A 21,213-nucleotide genomic window follows, 5' to 3' on the forward strand; every position below is an offset into this window, starting at 1 on the left:
GTGCCTTCTGCTCAGCGTGCTGCACGCAGTTGTCTCAGCAAACACCGTCACATTTGTAATTTGGGGTTCAAAAAATTCCATATAACATTTGGACGTGTGTTTAGCTGATAGAAACCGAAACGTCCTTGCTTTTTGCGGATTAATTAAATATAAATATTCTTTCAGAGACACGAACCGATATGTTCACACATAAGAACTAATTCCGGTTCACTGGGAAGCTTTGAACTGCTTTCTGGAAAGTGACCATTGTTGTAATCAGGTCGAGGCTGTTATCATTTCCACTTGCTGACTTTCTTTGTGTTTTTTACGGATTTGCAGCAGAAAAACAGCGCAAGCTTTTTAGAGTGTCATGAAAGAAATGTCAAGGTAAGTTATGCATGTGACACATTTTTTCCTCATGAATGATTTTGCCCGCGTTTAAGACAATTCTGAAGAATAGGCTAAAGGCTAACGTTAGCAAACTGTCACAACAAGGCCTGCAGCCTTCGGTTGCTGGCTGTCCCGCTTTGTCGCTGGTGGGAAACTGCAGAGTAAATGTGTCAAAATACCCGCATAGTTTCCACTTGTTAGTTTTATTTGGGAAAATGACAACTTTTAAAATGTCTTTCTGTCGAGTCGTTACTTAAACCAATTCTTCCGTAGCATCCGGCTAACGTTTTGCCAACTTGCTAAATTAGCCAAATTGTTAGCTTCCCGTCGTGTTTGTAGCATCTCTGCTAACGCTCGCACGCTGTAAGGAGAGGTTGAATAGTGGCACTTTTTAAATTTGCTGTCTTGGTCAACTCGCTTTCCAAGTTCGACATTGCACACAACTATGGATTTAAAGCTTGCTGTGTGTGGGAGATGTGATTTAATCAGGTTGCTGTCTGTGGAGTGTTTACACAGTATAGTGTTCGCGGCAACAGAACAAGCTAACTGCAAAACCCGACTGGTGTTTATTAAAGTCTTGTTAACGCGTTGGGGAATGGTTCATGTCTTGTTCTTACTGAGCTTGAAACTTAAAAAAAGTGTGCTAAGTGGTGGTGTAGTATCTGCTTTTTGATCTGTTGTACCACGTTTATCGCAGCACCATGCCTAGTGGGCAGCAGCCTCAGAAACACTATGGCATCACCTCTGCGATTAGCCTCGCGCCCCCACGAGAAATAGACCACCACTACACCAAGAAGCTCTGCGATGCAATGAAACCTTTTGGAGTGTTTGAAGATGAAGAAGAACTCAACCATAGGTGAGGAATGCATGTTCTCTCTCCCTCTTTCTTTGTTAATAATATACCAATCACCACAATACAGTTTTTGAATATGTTGATTACAAACCTATGATTTGAATAGCTATAAGCATTTAAACTAAGCCTCTCTGATATCTATTGTCTGCATTTTATTTGATGTGCACATTAACTAAGTGAATGCACATGGGCATGTAAACTCTTAGGACAGGTGACCTTGTGAAAATCATTTTCACTCTCTCAATGAATTTGTGGAAATGAAGGATTGTGAAAGAAGTGTCAGCTAAAAAGTCTTTCTTTTCAGACTTGCAGTTCTTGGGAAGCTGAATAACTTTGTTAAAGAATGGATTGCAGAGATCAGTGAGTTAAAGGTAGGTTCTGCTTGGGAAGCTGAATGATTTCTAACCCTATTACCAGTTTCCACCCCCAGAGTTCATTTTATGGTCATGCTGAACTGAGATTTACGGTCCCAAAAATTTGTCTGCCTGTTTGCGCATCTCTGTTTGGGGGTTGTTCACCCACCCCAAACCTACTGTCCTAAATCATATTTGCTTCCACACACTCCTCCAAAGTCCTGATTGCCTGTCGCTGGAAGTGGGTGATGTGTCATCCTACTCTTGATTAGTTGACAAGTGGGCCAGAATAGAGAAGGGAGCAACAGTGGAGTTCGCTGGGAACGGGTGAACTGTGGAAAAAGAATTCGAAGATAAAAAGAAAAAAAATACAGCATGAAATACACAGACCCTAGCTACTGTAGGCACTACTTTTTTTCTTTTCTTTTTTTTTAACATTTGGTTTCACTTCAGCTCTTTGTGCATCAGAAGTTTGATCTTCTCTGTTTCTGGAGGAACAACAATCTTACAAGCAAGAGTGGCCCACAGATCAATTCTACCACATACTCTGTACACTACCTCCACTACGCTGATGACAAACCTGTCTGCAGGCCTGGAGTGGACAGTGACCGCACCACCACCACTGGGCCATAAATCCCATTTAAGACTAGGGCTGTTCTACTGTCTAATGCTTGTTTTTGTTTTTTTAACTGTTTATTGAGTTAGGCAAAATTTTTGCAGAGTTTTACAGAATTTCCCACTCTCTATAGTTGTGTGACATTAATTATTGGATTAACAGGGGAAAGCGCTCAATTGAAATGAGCTTTATCAACAATGCATGAGTATCACTGCAGATGTCCACGTGTTTAGCACTTTATTTGTGACCCCACAGAAACACTGTGCTACAGACACACCAACTACGCAAGCACCCTTTAAAGAATAAATAACAGGTGTCTATTGAACCAGCAGAGTATAATCTTTGCTTTAAAGTTTCCTCGTCCACGAATATGCAGAGCCATATGACGACATCCACATGCCTGCCAATTTTTGTGACTACTCAGCTGCACTACAAAATAATAAATACCTGTGCAGTAAAGCACAAATGGTCTTTGGTGTCTGCATCTCTCTACGTTTCCAACCAAGTGTATTCCCCGTCTTGTGTGAAGATGATGGGGCTTAGTGCTTTATGAAGTGTTTAATCTTAAACTGTCTAATCAGACACTAAAGTGACACTAACACTTTCTTCTGTTTTTTTTTTTTAAAAGTCATACTGACTTCAGTTTCTTATCTCTGCTCTACAGAACCTTCCACCATCAGCTATTAGCTGTGTTGGGGGCAAGATATTTACATTTGGTTCATACCGACTTGGAGTGCACACAAAAGGTATGTGTATCTGTTACTCTAATAATTTAACATCTTGTCAACGTGAAACCTGTAGTGTATGATGATTGGCTGGTTCTTTTGGCACAAAAAGAGCGTGTTAGCTGAGCATTATTACCACCTATTGCAGAACCCTGTACAAGCAGGTGTGCAACATTGTTTTTGAAAAGCTCAGCTCTCCCTGACGGCACTGAAACACAAGGCTGTCGCTGTCATTGTCATGTTCCTGTGCTATTGAGTGGTTTTGAAAAGGCTAGTTTTGGGGTCAGAAAACTGGGTAAACAAACACTGGTGTGAATGTGGTTTGAGTCTGCCATTGTTTTAAACAGCTGGCCAGTGTGACAAAAGGGTAAAATCTTTATTTAAATACAAGAGTATAATAGTGATTTGCACTCTTCTCATTTTTTAAAGTTACCTGGTTAGCATGTAAACTTTGCAGTATTTTATATTTCAACCTTTTGCTTTCTCGGACAGAATATATTATATATTGATATATTATTGTAATTGTAAATATTTTTCTTAGTAATGAGCAATCAGATATTGCAAAACTGCAAATGAAGTTCTTTGTCTTTCATTTCAGTAATTTTAGTTGCTGCGGAATGAAAATGTAGTGCAAACATGCTGTCATTAAAAACCTGCGATGTCACGTATGACAGCCTGATCTGTATTACAGTTTAGTCCAACTTAATGCAATCACGTGTGAACTACTGTTATGCATTGGTGTTTTAATGTGAGACAGCAGTTACCAGTCCTGTGTGAGATAATGAGCTGTTATGGTCACAAACATTGCAGCATCGCGTACCCAAGTTCCACCATCCTGAGCAAATTTGGAGATAGTTCTGTTAAGCTAAGGGTGCACAGTGTGTTTGATTTTGTTTTGGTTTTGTTTGTTTTTCCATCTTGGGATCTTCGTAGAATTCTATTGTAGATTTCTTCTATTTTACTGCCATATGACACTTTCAAATCATGTGTCACATCAATCTCATGTCTCACTCTTATAAAAGTGTTACAAAAATGTTTTCCCAACTTCCTTCCACACACCTACAGTTGCCTCTGCTGACTTTACTAGAAAAAAAACCAATAGCACCATCAAGTAGACTGAGAAAGCAACGGATTTTATTATTGTAGTGCTAAAATTCAATTTATATTTGAAATTTGTGTAATAAACAGAGGAAGGGCATTGCTGTTCGACAAACTGATGCGACAGTTTCTGTTATGCTGGCCACAAATTGTCTCTTAAGTGATTCAAAAATTCCAACTGTTTATCAAAACATTTTCATCAACATGGTCAATATTTAAACTCCTTTGTTAAAAATCTGCTCAGGTTTGAATTAGAGCTGGGCGATATGAGATTTTTTCATATCACAATATGTTTTTTTCATTTCAGGCGATAACGATATCTATCACGATATAAGCCAAATAACTATATTTGTAAGATTTAAATGTGCCGTTGCTCACAAGTAAAATGTGAAATAATCAGCAGCTTGTTTTTATTTAAATATTTATTTCCCATAATAAGTTCAACAGGGTAGATGTACTTAAGGAACATGAGACTTTTTCAGATAGATAAAGGCAAATATTGCAAACTACACAAAAGGCAGCCGCTAAAGCGTTTAAGTTTCAAAATAGAACAAACAAAGCAACTACTAAATTGTCAATTCCACTTAGAAACAAAATATTAATTCTAAAAATAAATCTTAGTTTGTTTTACAGAAGAACAGACAAAACTGACTAACTTTTGTCAATATCAAATAAACTGAGAACTAAAAGGAAATTCTCAATCTCTCCTTGTTGTATAGCTGAGCTTTTCAAACAGTTTTAACAGTTACTTTAGTCTGACAAAAGCCGAATGACGAATTAGCGCTTCCAGTCAGAGACTGAGGCTACGTCCACACGTACACGGGTATTTTTGAAAACGGAGATTTTCCGTTTTCGTTTTAAAAATAATCCCGTCCACACGTAAAGGCAGAAATGAAGGAAAACGCTGCTATGAACATGCCAAAGCAGCAGGTGGCGCTAGATTCCTAACCGTGCAGAAATGTTGGCCAATCAGAAGTCTAGAAGCCTCGGTGGGAAAAAGTAAACAAAGCTGGGGCATAGAAGCAGAACCGAGTCGTCTGTGTGGAGGGACAGTAACTGTGTGTATATGTAAGCATTTAAACACTGCAGAGAGTAGAATTAACAGTATTGTAGAAATTCATTTCACCGAAACAATAACGTGGCGCACAGTGTGACGCATGCACCAGTTTATTGTATTTCCAGACTTGCTTTCGGCACAATTTACAGTGCACGCTACTCTGTTTTTTGTTAGACTTGAAATAGCCGAAATACCTTCACACTACGGACCTTCTTTGGCTCTTCCGTTCGACAATCTCTCCGGCATTGGAACCATCATCTGTTTTCTCTTCGGTCACGCTCAGTTGATTTTTCTAGTCGGCACACTCATTTCCTCCATTACGCGCTGGCTCCCAAACAAACACACGTGTGGCTTGGCACTTGTGCTGTACGTAACAAGTCACGCGACGTGACGCTGCGGCTGTGATTGGTTCGGCTCTGCGTTACTTAATTTGGATTGGCTGACCTTTTTTTTAAAGAGGACAAGAGCGGCGAGGTCTATCGCGATAGCTTAATTTCTCTATCGAGTAAAAGTTATATCGCGATACATATCGTTATCGTTCTATCGCCCAGCTCTAGTTTGAATGTTCCCTGTGTGTTCTTCCTTTCTAGTCCCCTTGGCAGGTTTTTTTTCCCCTCATGTAAATGTTCAGTAATTTAGTCACCTTGAACATTGCTACTTCCTCTAAACCCATAACATTTTCTACACTAAACATGAGCAGTCATTAGGCCTGTTGTGCTCAATAGTTGCAGAACTTCTTTGGATGTTTACATACCTAGTTTAGTATTTCCTAAGTCTGTGCTTTAAACCATAACGTTTTATCATGTAATCTTGACTGAATCAACTTTACTATCATTTGATTCATCAACCCTTTATCCTGCTGATCAATCCAGATGACACTGATCAAAGTAACTCCTCCTTACAGGAGCTGATATTGATGCCTTATGTGTGGCTCCACGGCATGTAGAAAGAACAGACTTTTTCCAGTCTTTCTTTGAGAAATTGAAACAGCATGAAGAGATTAAAGATCTCAGGGTAAGTCTTGTTGACACAGCGGGGGGGGGGGCAGACTGACCTACAGTGTCCTCAGATGTCCTTTGTTGTTGATGAGGCCTCTTGTTTGTTCTCTACTCCCTCAAGGCTGTTGAGGATGCTTTTGTACCAGTGATAAAATTCAAATTTGATGGAATTGAGGTGAGTTTCATTGTCACCCAAATGATAATCATGATTACATCAGTGCATGCATACTGATTAAAGTAAACTAATTACACTACTGTGTTGGTAACATGCTTGCTGCAGGGTACTTTGTGCCATGTTGCTTTGGTCATGTTTCCCATTTCAACAAGTATGAAGGGTTAATCCCATGACGCAAACATTTTTATCTCTAATGTTTTATGTCTCTGTGTGAGCAGATTGACCTGCTTTTTGCCAGATTGGCCTTACAATCCATTCCAGACAACCTGGACCTGAGGGGAGACTCCATCTTGAGAAACTTGGACATTCGATGTATCCGCAGCCTTAATGGTGCGCTCAGTGGTCACTGCTGATCTGAGGCTTTAAGTTAAAACTGACACATCTCCAAAGTTTTCCTAATGGTAATTTCCACAACTGTAACACTGCCTTTTTTTTTTTTCTTACAGGTTGTCGAGTAACTGATGAAATTTTGTACCTGGTGCCGAACAAAGAGAACTTCAGACTGACACTGAGAGCCATCAAACTCTGGGCAAAACGTATGTGTGCTTGCACTTTCTATGTGTTTGCCGTTGTTTGCGTTTATTGTATTTATTTGCACTTGGGTTGTGTATCCTGTATAGAGGTTTAGGACGTGGCGTCATGCACACATCGCTTGAGAGCTGCCATATTGGCCATAATAAGCGTTAGCAATCATGTCTAATTACTCAAGTAGTTTAAATAGAAATTGGATACAGGCATCAAATAAACAGTATAATGGCGTAACAAATATAAGTTACTTGAATTTTTAAAATCACCAGTGTTTGTTTGAAACAATATTTGACTATTTAAAATTTTTACATGTATTATCTCGTTTTGTTTTTTTTTTTAAATTTATTTTATTATTATTATCTTCATCTGCCTTCTTCACCACTACACTCAGCTTCTCACCCTCCTCATCTTAAGCTTCACTCCTGAGTTGAAGTTAAATGGTAAATGGCCTGTATTTATATAGCGCTTTACTTAGTCCCTAAGGAGCCCAGAGCGCTTTACACTACATTCAGTCATCCACCCATTCACACACTGGTGATGGCAGCTACATTGTAGCCACAGCCACCCTGGGGCGCACTGACAGAGGCGAGGCTGCCGGACACTGGCGCCACCGGGCCCTCTGACCACCACCAGTAGGCAACGGGTGAAGTGTCTTGCCCAAGGACACAACGACCGAGACTGTCAGAGCCGGGGCTCGAACCGGCAACCTTCCGATTACAAGGCTAACTGCCAACGATCGCCCCAAGTTAGGGTTATAACATGAGTAATCCTATGTGAACAAACTTAGTTTAATCTCTATATTGTTGCAATTGGTTAACGGTACCAGATCAGACATGTGACCCTCCCGTTTCTGGACAGCTGACAAGAGATGGCTAAACAACAATATAATATCACAAGCTAACATCATGCCAGCTAACATTAGACTCTAGCGTCCAAAGACTTTTAACTGCTTTCCCTCTGATCAAAACTTTGATTACATTCTCAAATCACCAGAGTTTATGTTCTAAGTTCGAATCTGCCCACATAAGATCCAAAGTTTCAGGAACAACCATAAATGGCAGCAAACAGGAAATAACAGCAGCACTTACTGACGGAAAATTACAGATATCCTCAACAATTCATCTCAGTGTGACTGTCGTTAATCAGAAATGAGCTACGTTGACCCATTGATAATGTAAGGGATAATGCACAGAGAGGTGCCAATATCAATATCGTGGTCCACTTGATCCAGTGACTACAGTCCAGTAACTAGAGTTTGTTACCCATCTTGACACAAAATACTGATATACAAGTCGACAAAAGTTTGAATGTTTATCTCGTTCAATATAATGTTTGATATAAATCGTGTGGTGTGATGTTGGGGAGAACGCCAGGAGAGGGGAAGTTAACATCCATCTTCAGCTCTTCGCTGCCAAGTTTCTCCACATAACGAGCAAGATGCTTGTCACAAAGTGTTTCACTTCCTCTGAGAGAGTATATACACTTGTTTGTTTATTCATAGCTGCTATAGTGTGTCTCATCTATATGTGGTGTAGGTTTTTCACTATGTTTCAGGCTTATTACATGTCCGAAATGGCCGATAAGTTAATGCCACGTGGTAAGCGGTCACATGTCTGCAAATCCTTTATGTAAACATTTGTGTTTACTATCACATAAGGCCAGAGGGGCCGATGGCGCGATATGGCAGCCTGGCTTCTGTCAGTCTGCCCAGGGCAGCTGTGGCTACAACTGTAGCTGCCTCCACCAGTGTGTGAATGTGAGAGTGAATGAATAGTGGCATTGTAAAGCGCTTTGGGTGCCTTGAAAAGCGCTATATAGATCCAATTTTTTATTATTATTACTACAAAAGCGCTCCTCCTGTTTTTCTCACATGTCAGTGTATAACTCAGAGTGGTTAGTGATGCTCTTCTCAATAACCTGTAACATTTCCTGTGGCTGCAGGTCGAGGAATCTACTCCAACATGCTGGGCTTTCTGGGTGGAGTGTCATGGGCTATGTTGGTAGCCAGGACCTGCCAGCTCTACCCCAACGCTGTTGCTGCCACACTTGTCCATAAGTTCTTCTTGGTTTTCTCTAAATGGTGAGATTCTGCAACTTATCGTCTTCTGCTTTTTGGCAGCGTCTCACAGCCCAAATATATTTATTTACTGCATTCATTACCTTCCTTTTGTAGGGAGTGGCCGAATCCGGTGCTTTTGAAACAGCCTGAGGATAGTAATTTAAATTTGCCTGTGTGGGACCCGAGAGTGAGTATTACACCAGTGTTTTACCTTCTTATGGTATTGTTATGCCCTCTGTTTTGCACATGTATTGCTGTGTAGACACTGGTAAAGCTATCTGGATGGAGATGTGATAAGTTTGTTGGTGTGTTTTTTAAATTTGGCTCGACAGCTAGTGTGTAGGTACATTTCACATCTCTTATTTCATGTCTCCTCATCCCTATGTCCTCACGTGACCACGACATTGATTGGGTCCCACTCATGAGCTCCAGTGCTCTTAACTCTGCTCGGAGGAGGCCTCCCAGAGCAGAGCAGTTTGGAGGAAGGAAGACTTCCCACATGGACGTCTTGTCAGATAACACACCCCTACAATAGAAAGTGCATTAGATACAGAATAGAGCTGAAATCTTTTTTTATGGGAGTCTCATTTATTTTGGAGACTAAGCCCTTCGTACCTTCTAGCGCTAGTATACATATGGTAACCGTACCATAAGTGGTAGGGCTGAGTGGGGCAATGGTGTGTGTACAGAATATTTCAGGACATATTGAGACTTTTTTTTTTTGCAAATGTAACTCTGTTCTATCTTGTCAACCTCACAGAGCCATGGGAAATTACTTAAACTGAAGAAGACATTGAAGCTATTAATAAATGACTTGGATCTGTGTAAAAATAAAGAACATTTAATCAAACTTTCTCGGGATTTGAAAAAAATCTTTTCGTCTGAACATTTGTTGTTCCTGTGATAGTTTAGGTGGTTTTTAATGAACAGTATTTGGTGGTTTGGTGGCTTTTAAATGAACGTGGCCTCCTAATTTTGCGTTTTGATGTAAAAAAACAAATTGTTTTTGAATGTAAAATGACTGTAGGTGATCGCATCCTTACACCAGGGGGTGCTGCAGAGTTGATGAGAGGGGGTATTGAGCCTGTTCTCTTACAGTCAGAGCAGGAGCAGCTCGTCTCTTTCAGTCTTTTCCTTTTCCAGCTGTCATATGTTTGTTTTTATAACTTTGCTTATAAATCTCTTTTCAAACTAAATGCTTTTTGCCTTAATTGAAAACACTCAAGCCCTTTGTAACTACTGTGTCATGTTTATTGTGTCCCTTCAGCAATAAACACTTTTTAATTGCATATTGGTGTCCTTTCCGTTCAGTCACTTGGCGACTGCTGAGCTGTAGGCTGAAAATACCATTTAGATTTTATTCATGCCACATGTTTGTTTTACGCTGAGACATTCATCACAGTGTGGACTGTTAAAAGCACAAACTGTTTATTTCCTGGTGGTAAGTTGGCATTTGGCCGTAGGCCCTCCCCTCTCTCTTAAATACAGAAAAGCAAGTATCCAGTGTAAAACCAATCATATGCAGGATACTTAAGAATGTGTCCCACTTTTGTGACAGGCTAAATCCAGATTTGGTGATGCTTATCATGCAGCTGGTGTTAAGGCTCATTGTGCACATAAAATTTCAAGTGTTTTGTAATGCTGGCAAACATGAATAGCTCTCGTTTGATGTTAAAGATTAGTTATGGCTCATAGCCTTTTTTTTTTTTCCCATTTTATTTTATTTATTTATTTATTTTTTGTTTTTTTAGAAATAGTTTCTTTAATTCCGCCATCCTCACATTGCCTGAGGGGAAAAAATGCAAATGAGGGAAATTTAAGGCAAGCAGAGTGAATTGGGATGTACTGTGTGGGTGGGTGGGATGTGTGTACCTTTAGCTTTATGTTGCTTTTGTGCGTGTGGGTGTGGGTTGTGGTGAAATTGATCTTCTCATTCAGCTCGGTGGGTGGAGTGCACTGACGCAGCAGCTCCCTGATCTGCAGAGAACCCAACAAGAGTCCCCTGTGCTGCGTCTTTCCTTAATTAATCGACCTTTTTAAATTCTAGGTGAACCCAGCTGACAGATATCACCTGATGCCCATCATCACACCTGCCTATCCCCAGCAGAACTCCACATACAACGTCTCCACGTCTACACGTACCATCATGAGCGAGGAGTTCAAATACGGTAAAGAGTGAATCAGCAACGTAGCACTGCGAAGTCACTTCATCAGTGTTTTCCAATTTACACTGGGTGTACACGAGGGCTGAGTCATCAAATCCATCTTCGTTCTATCATGAACAGGTCTCAGCGTCACAGATGAGATTCTTCAGGGCAAAGCAGAGTGGTCCAAACTGTTTGAGCCGCCCAACTTTTTCCAAAAATACAAGTGAGTGCTCTGTCTGTGCTTTTGAAACCGCCTGAGGATAGCAATGTAAGTGTACCTGTGTGGGACACCCCTCCCCTTTGCTTTTTGCTTGTTCTACATTTTGAATTTGCCAGGTGCATATTTAAAAAAACACAAATGCTTTATGCAGCTGAAACAAACTAGTGCAACTTGCTCTACCCCCCCCCCCCCCCCCCCCCCCCCCCCCCCCATCAAGTTATTGTTTCTGTGGTGTGGGCAAATTTGAGTCATTCTGTGGTCACTTAGGGTGACTCACTTTGTTTATGAATGTTCCTCCCACACGCAGTTTCTGCTGGCTTTCTGTTGGTGCTGCTCTGTTACTGGAGCTACAATGGTCACCTGAGCAGTGGTGGGACTGTCGATGCCCAAAAACTGTGGATTTTGCTCCTCGGTGTGGTATTGAGGATTGGTACAAGATCATTAAGACTGCACAGTAGTGCATCAGCAGACCAACACCAGTCTCTGTGAAAGCCTGAGGTCTTTCAGGACCTCTGGATTTATTATTTGCATAACTTCCATCCATTCTCTTCCGCTTATCCTTTTTAGGGTCGAGGGGGGGTGGAGTCTATCCCAGCTGTCTCAGGGCGAGAAGCAGGGTAAACTCTGACCATAACTTGTCTAACTTTATTTATTTTCTTCTTTTTTTGTGGCAGACATTACATTGTTCTCACTGCCAGTGCATCGACAGAAGAAAACCACTTGGAATGGTGAGTGTCAAAGATCAAGATTTCTAGTAGCTCAGGAGCTCTAAATCTGTAAATCACCATCAGCCATCATTGTCTTTGATATTAATTGATACATTTGAGCCTGCCAGTTTGCATGCCAGCTTAGTTTCATCTGTATTTACAGTCATGGTACAGGATCATCTATGTAAAGTGTGTATGAAAAAGGTGAATGTAGCTTCGGTGTGTGACAAATTAAGCTTTTGCAGAAGTGTGTGACTTTTGTTCTTTTTAAAACAAAAAGTGAAATTGTTTAGATGTATAGGTCTTCATCTAGAACCTCAGTAAACTCTTTCCTGATGAGTTTAGTCTCAGCAACTAGTGTCAGGTCTTATCGAAGACAGTATAATGATCATTTTTGTCCGATTAAGTCCAAAACAAGGATTTAGCAGGCCTAACTTGTGATTGTGAGCCCCATCCGGTTTCCTTAGGTTTCTCTGAGATTTGCGGCAAGAGCCAAAACACTCAGCTTGAAGCTTCAAAAACAGGCCTTCACTTAATGGGTGATGTTACAGTGACTATATCCAGCCATCGTATACAGTTTGTCCTGCACATCAGTTGGAAAACTGTACCAAGTGCACTGTAACTGGGCGATTTGCTTCATAGTGTAGTCGTCCTATTTCCCCCTGTTGCATTGCCACTGGGTGCCTGAGAAGTCTACCATTATGATTATGCTGCCGTTCACCATTCATAACGTACAATACGTCTCATACATGCACACAAAGGGGAAAAAAGCGTAGCAGCTGCAGCAAGAGTCACATTTATAACACACAGAAAAGTTTGTATGTTGACATGCAAACTTGTCATTAGTAGTATAACAGTCATTACTGTTATCCTGGGTCCACTGTCATGGGGTGCACATATTTGCGTCGTTCAGACCAGATTCATGGACGCGGAAAGTGTAATCGAGGCTGAGCAGTCAGAATTATTCTCCTGTTTTCTCTTATTTGATGAATCAGTGTTGCCGCGTCACATACACGCCAACCTCAGAGCACGCAGGAGTCAGAGTGTAGATGTGTGCGCGCTGTGTTGCAAGCATAAGTTATCTGTGAAGAATTGACGGGAATCTGCAGCTTTGTAGGTTGAATTTAATGCGGCTCTCATGCATCAGATAAGTATAGATAAAAATCACCTTGATTGGTGAGGTATCACCTTTAACTGTGACCATCATCGATCGATGACATCATTGCCTGTCAGCACAGCCTTGTGGTGTACCCTCCCTGACCACGTCTTAATGTTGTTGTTTTTTTTTTGTTTGTTTTTTTCCCCAGGATCGGCCTGGTGGAGTCAAAGATCCGTGTTCTGGTGGGAAACCTGGAGAGGAACGAGTACATTACCCTGGCTCATGTAAACCCCCAGTCATTCCCGGGATCTAAAGAGAACCGGAACGAGTGAGTCCAGCTTCATCCACAGACGCTCAACCAGAACATCGAGACATATTCTAAGGGAGCGTGCTCTTTTTGTGTTTTTCTCCAACAGGAACGATTTTGTGTCGATGTGGTTTATTGGGATCATCTTTAAGAAGGTGGAGAATGCAGAGAGTGTGAACATAGACTTGACATATGACATCCAGTCTTTCACAGACACTGGTAGGTCTAACCTCACTCTGCGTTTTAAATGAGCTGAAGGAAAAATTGCTGCTAAATCTTTTCGAACATTCTAGGAAAAAGGACAATGGCTTGTTTTGTTTTTTTCAGCATTAACATGTGCTCTACTTTAGTGTATATATCAGGGAAAACAGGTGAGTTTATAAATGAACTGAATGGAACTGCTGCAGAAAATACCTTTCCAAACATTTTAGCTCCTTTTTCCAAAGGTTTAGTTCAGATGTTTGTTGTTGAGGGTTTTTTTTTAAAGGGATCCTATGAGATGTCCGTGTTGTGCTTAGTCTTTATAGTCTTTTCTATGTCCGCAGTTTGCAAAAGCTGAAGAGAGTAATGGTACCGAAGCGAAGGCAAAAAATGTTTTTACTGCTGCACCATATCTTACGGCAGTCCTTCCCAACAGAGCATACACACACTCTCTCCATCCTATCCACACAGAAACAGTCGTTTTATTTCCAGAATACACAAGTAGATTGTTTTTTGTTTGTTTTTTTTTAGCTAGGCTTTTGAGTCCTACTACTCAGATTCACACAGTGTGATGAATCATTCGTGCGGCTGTGTAACATACAGCTCTGAAACGTAAAGTTTCTGTATGAGTCAAACAAATCTGGTGGCTTTCAAAAGCGCAGGTGATGAGTTCAGTTCTCCACTGAAAATGGGCTGACGGCAAAGTAAAGTGGGGGGAGATGTTTTTGGGTTTGTTTGGTTTTTTATGGTTATTAAAAAATTTTAAAAAACACTAGTTTTTGCAACTTTAACAATCAATCATTTACTGTGGTTTATAGTGGTGTGTAGGTTGTGTGCTTCTGCTGCTGTAGTTATGTTGTTATGTTTAGTGTAAATGGAGTTTTAACATTAAAAAAAGGACACAAACATACCACAGATACATCTCGGGTGTTTCACTGAGTAAATTGGCAGAAATGACCGGAGCTTATTTGTATGATTTTTATATGTTTAACAAACATTTATATACACCTGTAGAGGTTGTCTGTCCTGTCAATGTTAACGTGACATTGTGCACATCAGTGTACAGACAAGCCAACAACATCAACATGCTGAAGGATGGGATGAAGATTGAAGCAACACATGTGAAGAAGAAGCAGCTCCATCAGTACCTGCCTCCTGAAGTGGTGCAGAAGAAAAAGAGAGTAAGATGTTGCTCTGCGATGCTTGTCTTGTTTTTAGGTTTGTTCTCCTCCTTAACAAATCTGTCCTCCCGCAGAGCATAGCAGAGTTGAACCGTAGTTCTAATGGTGGCAGCTCTAAGCGGCTCTCCCTCGACAGCAGTCACCTGGACAGCTCCAGAGACACAGACTCAGGGACTCCCTTTAACTCCCCGCCCAGCAAACCCTCCAAGCCTACATCTGACACAGACGACAGGTATGATGCACTACTTGTGTGTAATTTTTACTGTTAGTGTTGTCCTTTTTTTCCTAATCCCCTTTTACCTCATGAATACAGTTGTCTTCAAATTGTTGTCATGTTTTCTGCTCTTCATTTTGCAGCGTCAGTCCTCCTAAGCAGCTTTTTGTGGAGGGTTCTCCAGCACCTGTTGCAGCTGCTCCTCCTGCTGCTGCTCCTCCTGCTGCTGTTGCTGCTCCTCTTCCTGCTCCTGTTGCTGCTGCAGCTAAAGACCAGGGCATGTCCATCCCTGTTATTGGTACAAGTGAGTTAAAATAAAATCACACAGGGACTGTGTATAATGCATGTTTTACTTTGCTTCCTAACAGAAATGTCGATTTAAACTGCAATACTTTAATTAAGGAAATGCAGAAAGTGTTACTGTGCACTTGTTAAGTTGGTCTCTAACATGTCCTCTTTTGATTTCCCAACTCCATCACCTCCTCATCCTGAAGAACCTCCTCTTAAAGCAAAGCCTCCTTCCCCACCAGCCAGCAGCTCCATCACCAGCAGCACAAAGCCTACCGCCACCAGCAGCCCCAAAGAGGAGCCCAACGGCCTGGAGGACTCAGTCAACGGAGCTCCTTCCAAGAGACCGCACTCGCCCACACAAGAGGACCCGGCCAAGAGGCCAAAAAACACAGACGTAAGCATTTGGACAACTTATTGACATATTTAAAAGAATGGACCAGATGCTGACACTGTTGTGTTTTGCTGCTGCAGGTGGTGTCAAATGATGACGCTGCCTTCAAAGAACCATATCCACCCTCGTCTGACCCCCAAACACACGGAGAAGCATCCAGCATTGTAGGTGTTACTGCTGCTGTGTCTGCCTCTGTTAACTGTTAATAATAAAGGATTTTCTCAGTAATGTAAAGCAATAAAAACAAATTACATTTTCTCTTCGTTAGACTTCTCTTGCTGGATCAAAGGCAAAGCCCATTCCAACCATCGATACCTCAAGAACACAAGCAAGTTCTTTATCTTTACTTGTTAAATCACTTATTAAAAGACTTGAGGTGATTTCTAACACTGCTGTTGTTCTTCCTCCCTCAGAGACTTCCCAGCATGGAGCTGCCTGATGCCTCCTCGCCTCTCCCTGCCAGTAACAGCTGTCGTGTTGTGAAAAATTCCATTAAACTGGCCCTCAACCGCCACAAGTGAGTTTCATCAGTTATTTGTATGTATGGAGTTTTTCTCCCATCACATTTAGTAGTTGAAAGTGCTGCTTTCACTGATGCAATTCTGATGTGCTGTATGTGTTGTCCTGCTTGTTTTTCAACGTGTCTGTGCAGTATCACACCTCCCAAGCCGCCCGTGTTTGAGGACGCCCTCACCACAGACGCTCCTGCTGCCAGCGAGGAAAAGGGCATGTCCATTCCTGTGATTGGCTCAAGTGAGTATTTGTTTCAATAGCTTCTTTTCATAAAACTGCGCATCATTAATTAGAAATCAAATAAATTACAAGCAACAAACAAACGGCAGCGATGTCCATAAGATTTTATTTTATTTTTTTTAATAAACCTGTAGTAAAGTCACTGCTGCGTCCTGTCAGTTATCAGAGACTATATTTACCTTTCTTGTTTACTTTAAAAGGACAAGAGATTAATCACCCTGCGATCTGGTCATTTACAGGTCGGCAGAACAATCCGACACCTGTTTGAAAAACACTCATGGCATACTGCTGCCTGTGGAATATCAAAGAATTAATAGGGTCATATATCATCAATTGCATCAAATCATTTAATCAAGCTTCTGTAATCAAATTCTCCTGTGCTTTTATTTATTTATTTATTTTATTTTATTTTATTTTAAAGAGCTAAATAACCCAGATGTGTGTTATCAGGGTTAGCAACCCTGGTTCTTGGATCAAAGACATGCCCTAAAGTAAAATGAACAACTCCTTTAAAAAGATCAACCTTTTTAATCAGATAAAAAAATGAGGTTAGGCAACTTCAACCAATTCTTTTATTTTTCAGCTCGCAGTAGCATTGGATTAAAGATTTTTCGACAAAATACTTATGAACCAGCATGTAATGGCTGGAGCAAACGCAGTAACAAACCCCAAAGCCGCACTACAGCACAGCATTTGTTTTAAATGGTAACCATCACCTCAGCCTACATTACCAGCAGCTGTCCTAGAATTAATTGTGACCTCCAGAACGGTGATCTTGCACTCATTTCTGAGTGATGCACACTACATTAGTTCAGATGTTTTTTCCATCGCGCCGCTCAGCTGTCGACTTTGGTGACACGTCAGTGCTGCTAATCGCAAACCACACTCGTGCATCTGCAGTGCTGCTCACTACAGGTGTTCTTTAGCGACCTGCTGCGTTTCTGATTTGCCCCACTAAACACCACATTTTCCATATCATTTTAAAGTAAAAGCAGAGCTTTGTTTTGCTTTCCTTTTACGATGTTGAGTTGGTCAAGTAAGATTTTACTCTTTGTGATCTATTAGATTGTATTGTGTGTATATAAGAAAGTGATTTTTTTTTTTTTTTTATCTTATCCATTAATGAAGATCCAAATGTATTGCATAATTTCTCCATTAGTTTGTTAGCACATGCTAAGCTAAGATACAATACAAAGGCTAGTGGAAAAACTCACCATTTCTGTCCCAATCTTTCTCTCTGTAGAACATGTGACATCCAAACATGTGGTGCCTCCCATCGGCAGCTCCATCCCCACGCTAGTGAGTCGAGTAGTCGACCCTCTGAACGGAGCAGCCTCCAAGAGACCCCACTCCCCATCGTCGGAGGAACAGGCCAAAAGGCTGAAAGAAACAGAAAAGGCCAGAATCCATATAGCTTGAACTGCCAACAAAGACTGGATTCACACAGATAACCGAGGTGAGGGGCTTTAAGTCAAGTCAAACACCGAGGACGTGACTTCACACAGGGACAGGCGGCGGCGTTCAGGTCAGTCAGTCTGAAGCGTGAAGCAGCACAGACACCTCACCTCAGACTTGGAGATTACAGTCTTGCCAGTGGATAGGGGATTCGGCCATTGCTGTCACACACTCACAGCCAGAGGGGAGTTTAACCCCCCTCCCGCAGTCTCGGAGATATGACACGAGAACTAAAGCAGCAGGTTTTTGTTCTTTTCTTTTCTTCTTCTTAACTCTGTGTTTAGAAATCTACACATTACAAGAGGAAAACATGCTGTCCTTCTATTTCATCGTCTCCTTTTTTCCAGTTTAAAAAAAAAAAAAAAGAAAAAAAAAAAGGCCCTGATCATTTATCAGCACTTGCTACACACATTTCTGGTGTATGCTGATTTTCTTTTACTCCTTCATTTTCTTTTGTCCTCAACAGAAACCTGTACAGTAAATGTTGATGTACATAACTTTTTTTTGTCTTAAAAAGGAGCAAAAGATCACCGTTAAAACTTTTGACCATTCTATTGTAGTTTTATCTAAAAATGGGGAAAAAAAGTATATTAAATAAAAATGTAATTTTTCTTTGTTTTCTCTACTGCTTGTCCAAAAACAAACTGTCCAGTGCCCTGGATATCTTCAGTAGATACTGCATAGGTTGCAGGGAGGGTTTAATGAGGGTGTGCTTGGATGTGACTGGATACTAAAACCACAGCTCATTGGACCAGCATGGACTCCAGGTGTAGGCGCGCAAATGATCTTGGGCAACACAAGAGCTTCTCAGGGGCTGGTAAGGGCAAGAAAATGTTGTCATGACAACAGGAACGGTCACCAGAACCATATCAAAGTGCCACAGACGCTTATAGTTCTATTTGTCTGAGCTTCAGTGTCGCACCCGTCCGTCTCTGATTGGACAAGAAGGCTGACTTTTTCTGCTCACGTTCGTTCAATCCCTAGATGTCAGAAAAGTGTCCCGACACAAAAAAGTGAGCGTTGAACGGTTTAGACACCGCCCCCCCCTCCCCCGAAGTGCTTTCTATGTCTGTGATTGGCTGATTGTCTGACACGTAGTAATTTCGCTCTAGTCCATCAGGAGGACTAAACAAAATGTTTGGAAATACTGCTTGACCCCCTCCCAAACACACACACACCCCTCCACCTGTTCACTGTGGTCTGGTTTTGCTTGTGAAGTGTGATCCTTATAAAAACCAGGTCCCGGTTGTGAGTGCATTTCATGTCCTTTTGGGAAGTTTGTGGTGCTTTGTGACAAGAAAAAAAAACCCAACAAAACAAAAAAAGATGGTTCGAAGCTTTTTGAAGAGTTGTGAGTGTATGCATGCATATCTGGTTGACTGTGTGTGAGCGTGCATGCATAGATGGCTGTGTTTATGTGTTGGAGAGAGACAAAATTCCCTTCTATATGGGTGTTAACCCTCTGCGCCTCCTGTGGAGGTTCTTAAAAGGCATCTCCTGGGGCCACTAGTGGCAGTGGTGGTGGTGAGGAGAGGGGTCGGGAGATAACTACTTTCTTGCCTTGCCTTGCCCAACCCTCCATCTTGAAGCTGGGTGTCTTTGTATTTGATTTCAGTACAGAGGATATATAAATATAAACATAGTAAAGTGTAAAGCGATGCTAATGGGGCGCCCTCTTCATTGGAGCAGGTTGACAGTTGGGACATAGGCTTTCTAGCATCAGTTTCCCCAACTAAATGTACAGAGAACAGTTTTTTTTCCAAAAGGCATATTCTTCATTATTTGGGGGTTTTCTTATCACTTTATTTATATTTGCATATTTGTACCATGTGATTTTTTTTTTCTTTTTGATTTTTTTCTTATTTTTTAAATAGCATTCATAGCAGGTAGGTCTTTTGAATCTGCACCACTCTGTTTCAGACAACTCATGTTTTACTGTTCAGAAACATTTAACAAAACAGGTCGTTTAGATGTTTGTTTCTAAAAATGTATTGAAAGGGTATTTTTGTATGTGTTTATCACTTCCTTTAAACAACTGTACACCTATTAAACCCCTAAAAACAATGTGCTGTCTGTGGTTTGGTTTGTTTTTTCCTCAATTTTATAATTACACCTATGACAACGCCGTAATGGGAGCGATGGGATTGGATGATAACTGATGTGCCGTGTTTGATTTCCTGGAAATGTTTATCGTTGAAGTAAAAAATGTCTTCTAAGAATTAATAAATGAGAGCCAGTAACTATACAATCCAGTCTGTTTGTGTGCAATGGGGAAGAAAGCCAAAGCAGGTCAGGGAGCAGATGAGCTGAAGGGGCCAAGGTTACAGTAGTTAACTAAAAAAATCATTAGATTGGGGGGGGGGACACAATTTCCTAAATCTTTCCTCTGGCAACTACCCCATACGATTGTTGTTGTTATTATTATTATTTTTTACATCTAATATAACAACTGAACTGGATTGTCAAAAATGAAATCAAAACTAATTAGAAAATATGAAACTATAATAACAAAGCCTGGTATAAGATGCAAAACTGCTCTAGCGGAGTCCAAGAACTGAAATATAGATCTGGGAATGAACAAAGCAGATCCTGTCTTAGTGAGAAGCAGTGTAATGCTGACATTACTATATTAAAATGAGGTATAGCATCTTTACCCAAGTTAGCTGCTGACCTCATCCTTCACCTTGTGTTTCCCATTATCATTTTGATTCCTCAACATAATATATTTGTAATCTTTAAAAAACCTTGAATCTCACTAAGACTTTCTCACAAATGTACTGTTTTTCTAATCATCTAGAAGAAATATAAAATCAATTTGAATTTCATGCTTGCACAGAGCGTTCAGCTTGTCATAAAGGTTGCAAATGTGACTTAGTGCGGCAGCTTAACCTGAGAACTTGCATACTGGCAACTCTAAAGCTAAAAAAGTCATGAACAAATACCAGATGTTTTTCTGAGCTGCAGATTCAATAAAGAATAGCCAATTGCCTACACTATCAACTACAAAACAGCAGAGAAAACACTGGAGCTGGGCTGATTAAAGTATAAATACCAATGCTGGTAGTGGTATCGGATTGATACTGGTACTACAACAATAATAACTTTGCTTTGATCCTCTAAGTTCAGTATGTAACCCACTAAATTGTTTTATACGATTTTTTTTTTTTTTTTTTTCCTCCCCCAGAAATTAAGAAAATACACCTCAAACATATGGCATAGGGTCCAGAATCGGCTGGTAAAGAATTCAATCTGGCCTACTGGATGATTTTGGAAAATGTGAAGGAATAAAGAAATTTTTGACTTCTACCTGTATTTTCATAAGTTTTTTTTTTTCTGTGTTCCCATTTATGCCACACCAAAGTAAGTTACAGAGTCATAAAATTTTGCACATTTACTTAACTTTAAACCAATATATT

At 40.7% G+C, this 21,213-nt stretch overlaps 1 protein-coding gene across 2 annotated transcripts; it reads left to right on the top strand.

Moving 5' to 3' along the window:
* Positions 1 to 40: 40 nt before the first annotated feature.
* Positions 41 to 19,861, top strand: papolg (poly(A) polymerase gamma). Of its 2 annotated transcripts, none has more exons than XM_085428936.1 (24): positions 41 to 366; positions 1,067 to 1,225; positions 1,527 to 1,593; positions 2,856 to 2,937; positions 5,976 to 6,085; positions 6,191 to 6,244; positions 6,463 to 6,574; positions 6,691 to 6,780; positions 8,714 to 8,852; positions 8,946 to 9,018; positions 10,879 to 10,999; positions 11,117 to 11,201; positions 11,873 to 11,926; positions 13,213 to 13,332; positions 13,421 to 13,530; positions 14,572 to 14,693; positions 14,768 to 14,925; positions 15,051 to 15,205; positions 15,402 to 15,592; positions 15,670 to 15,753; positions 15,858 to 15,917; positions 16,003 to 16,106; positions 16,242 to 16,342; positions 17,586 to 19,861. In XM_085428936.1, the coding sequence occupies exons 1-24, from the start codon at positions 350 to 352 to the stop codon at positions 17,759 to 17,761; spliced, it is 2,544 nt and encodes an 847-aa protein (XP_085285062.1). In that variant the 5' UTR covers positions 41 to 349; the 3' UTR covers positions 17,762 to 19,861. The 2 variants fall into 2 exon arrangements, with proteins under 2 accessions (XP_085285062.1, XP_085285061.1); XM_085428935.1 differs by having other exon boundaries at positions 42 to 366; positions 15,051 to 15,211.
* The last annotated feature ends 1,352 nt before the right edge of the window (positions 19,862 to 21,213 follow it).

Source organism: Rhamphochromis longiceps, linkage group LG13 (assembly GCF_057381845.1).
Source record: "Rhamphochromis longiceps isolate RC_006_pf linkage group LG13, R_longiceps_female_GT1.1, whole genome shotgun sequence".
Taxonomy (NCBI): Eukaryota; Metazoa; Chordata; class Actinopteri; order Cichliformes; family Cichlidae; genus Rhamphochromis; species Rhamphochromis longiceps.

Bases quoted from the DNA above. Each gene is read 5' to 3' on its own strand.
- papolg (XM_085428935.1), top strand. The intron at 15,593-15,669 runs GTAAGCATTTGG...TTGCTGCTGCAG, and splicing joins AGAGGCCAAAAAACACAGAC to GTGGTGTCAAATGATGACGC. The intron at 15,754-15,857 runs GTAGGTGTTACT...TCTCTTCGTTAG, and splicing joins ACGGAGAAGCATCCAGCATT to ACTTCTCTTGCTGGATCAAA.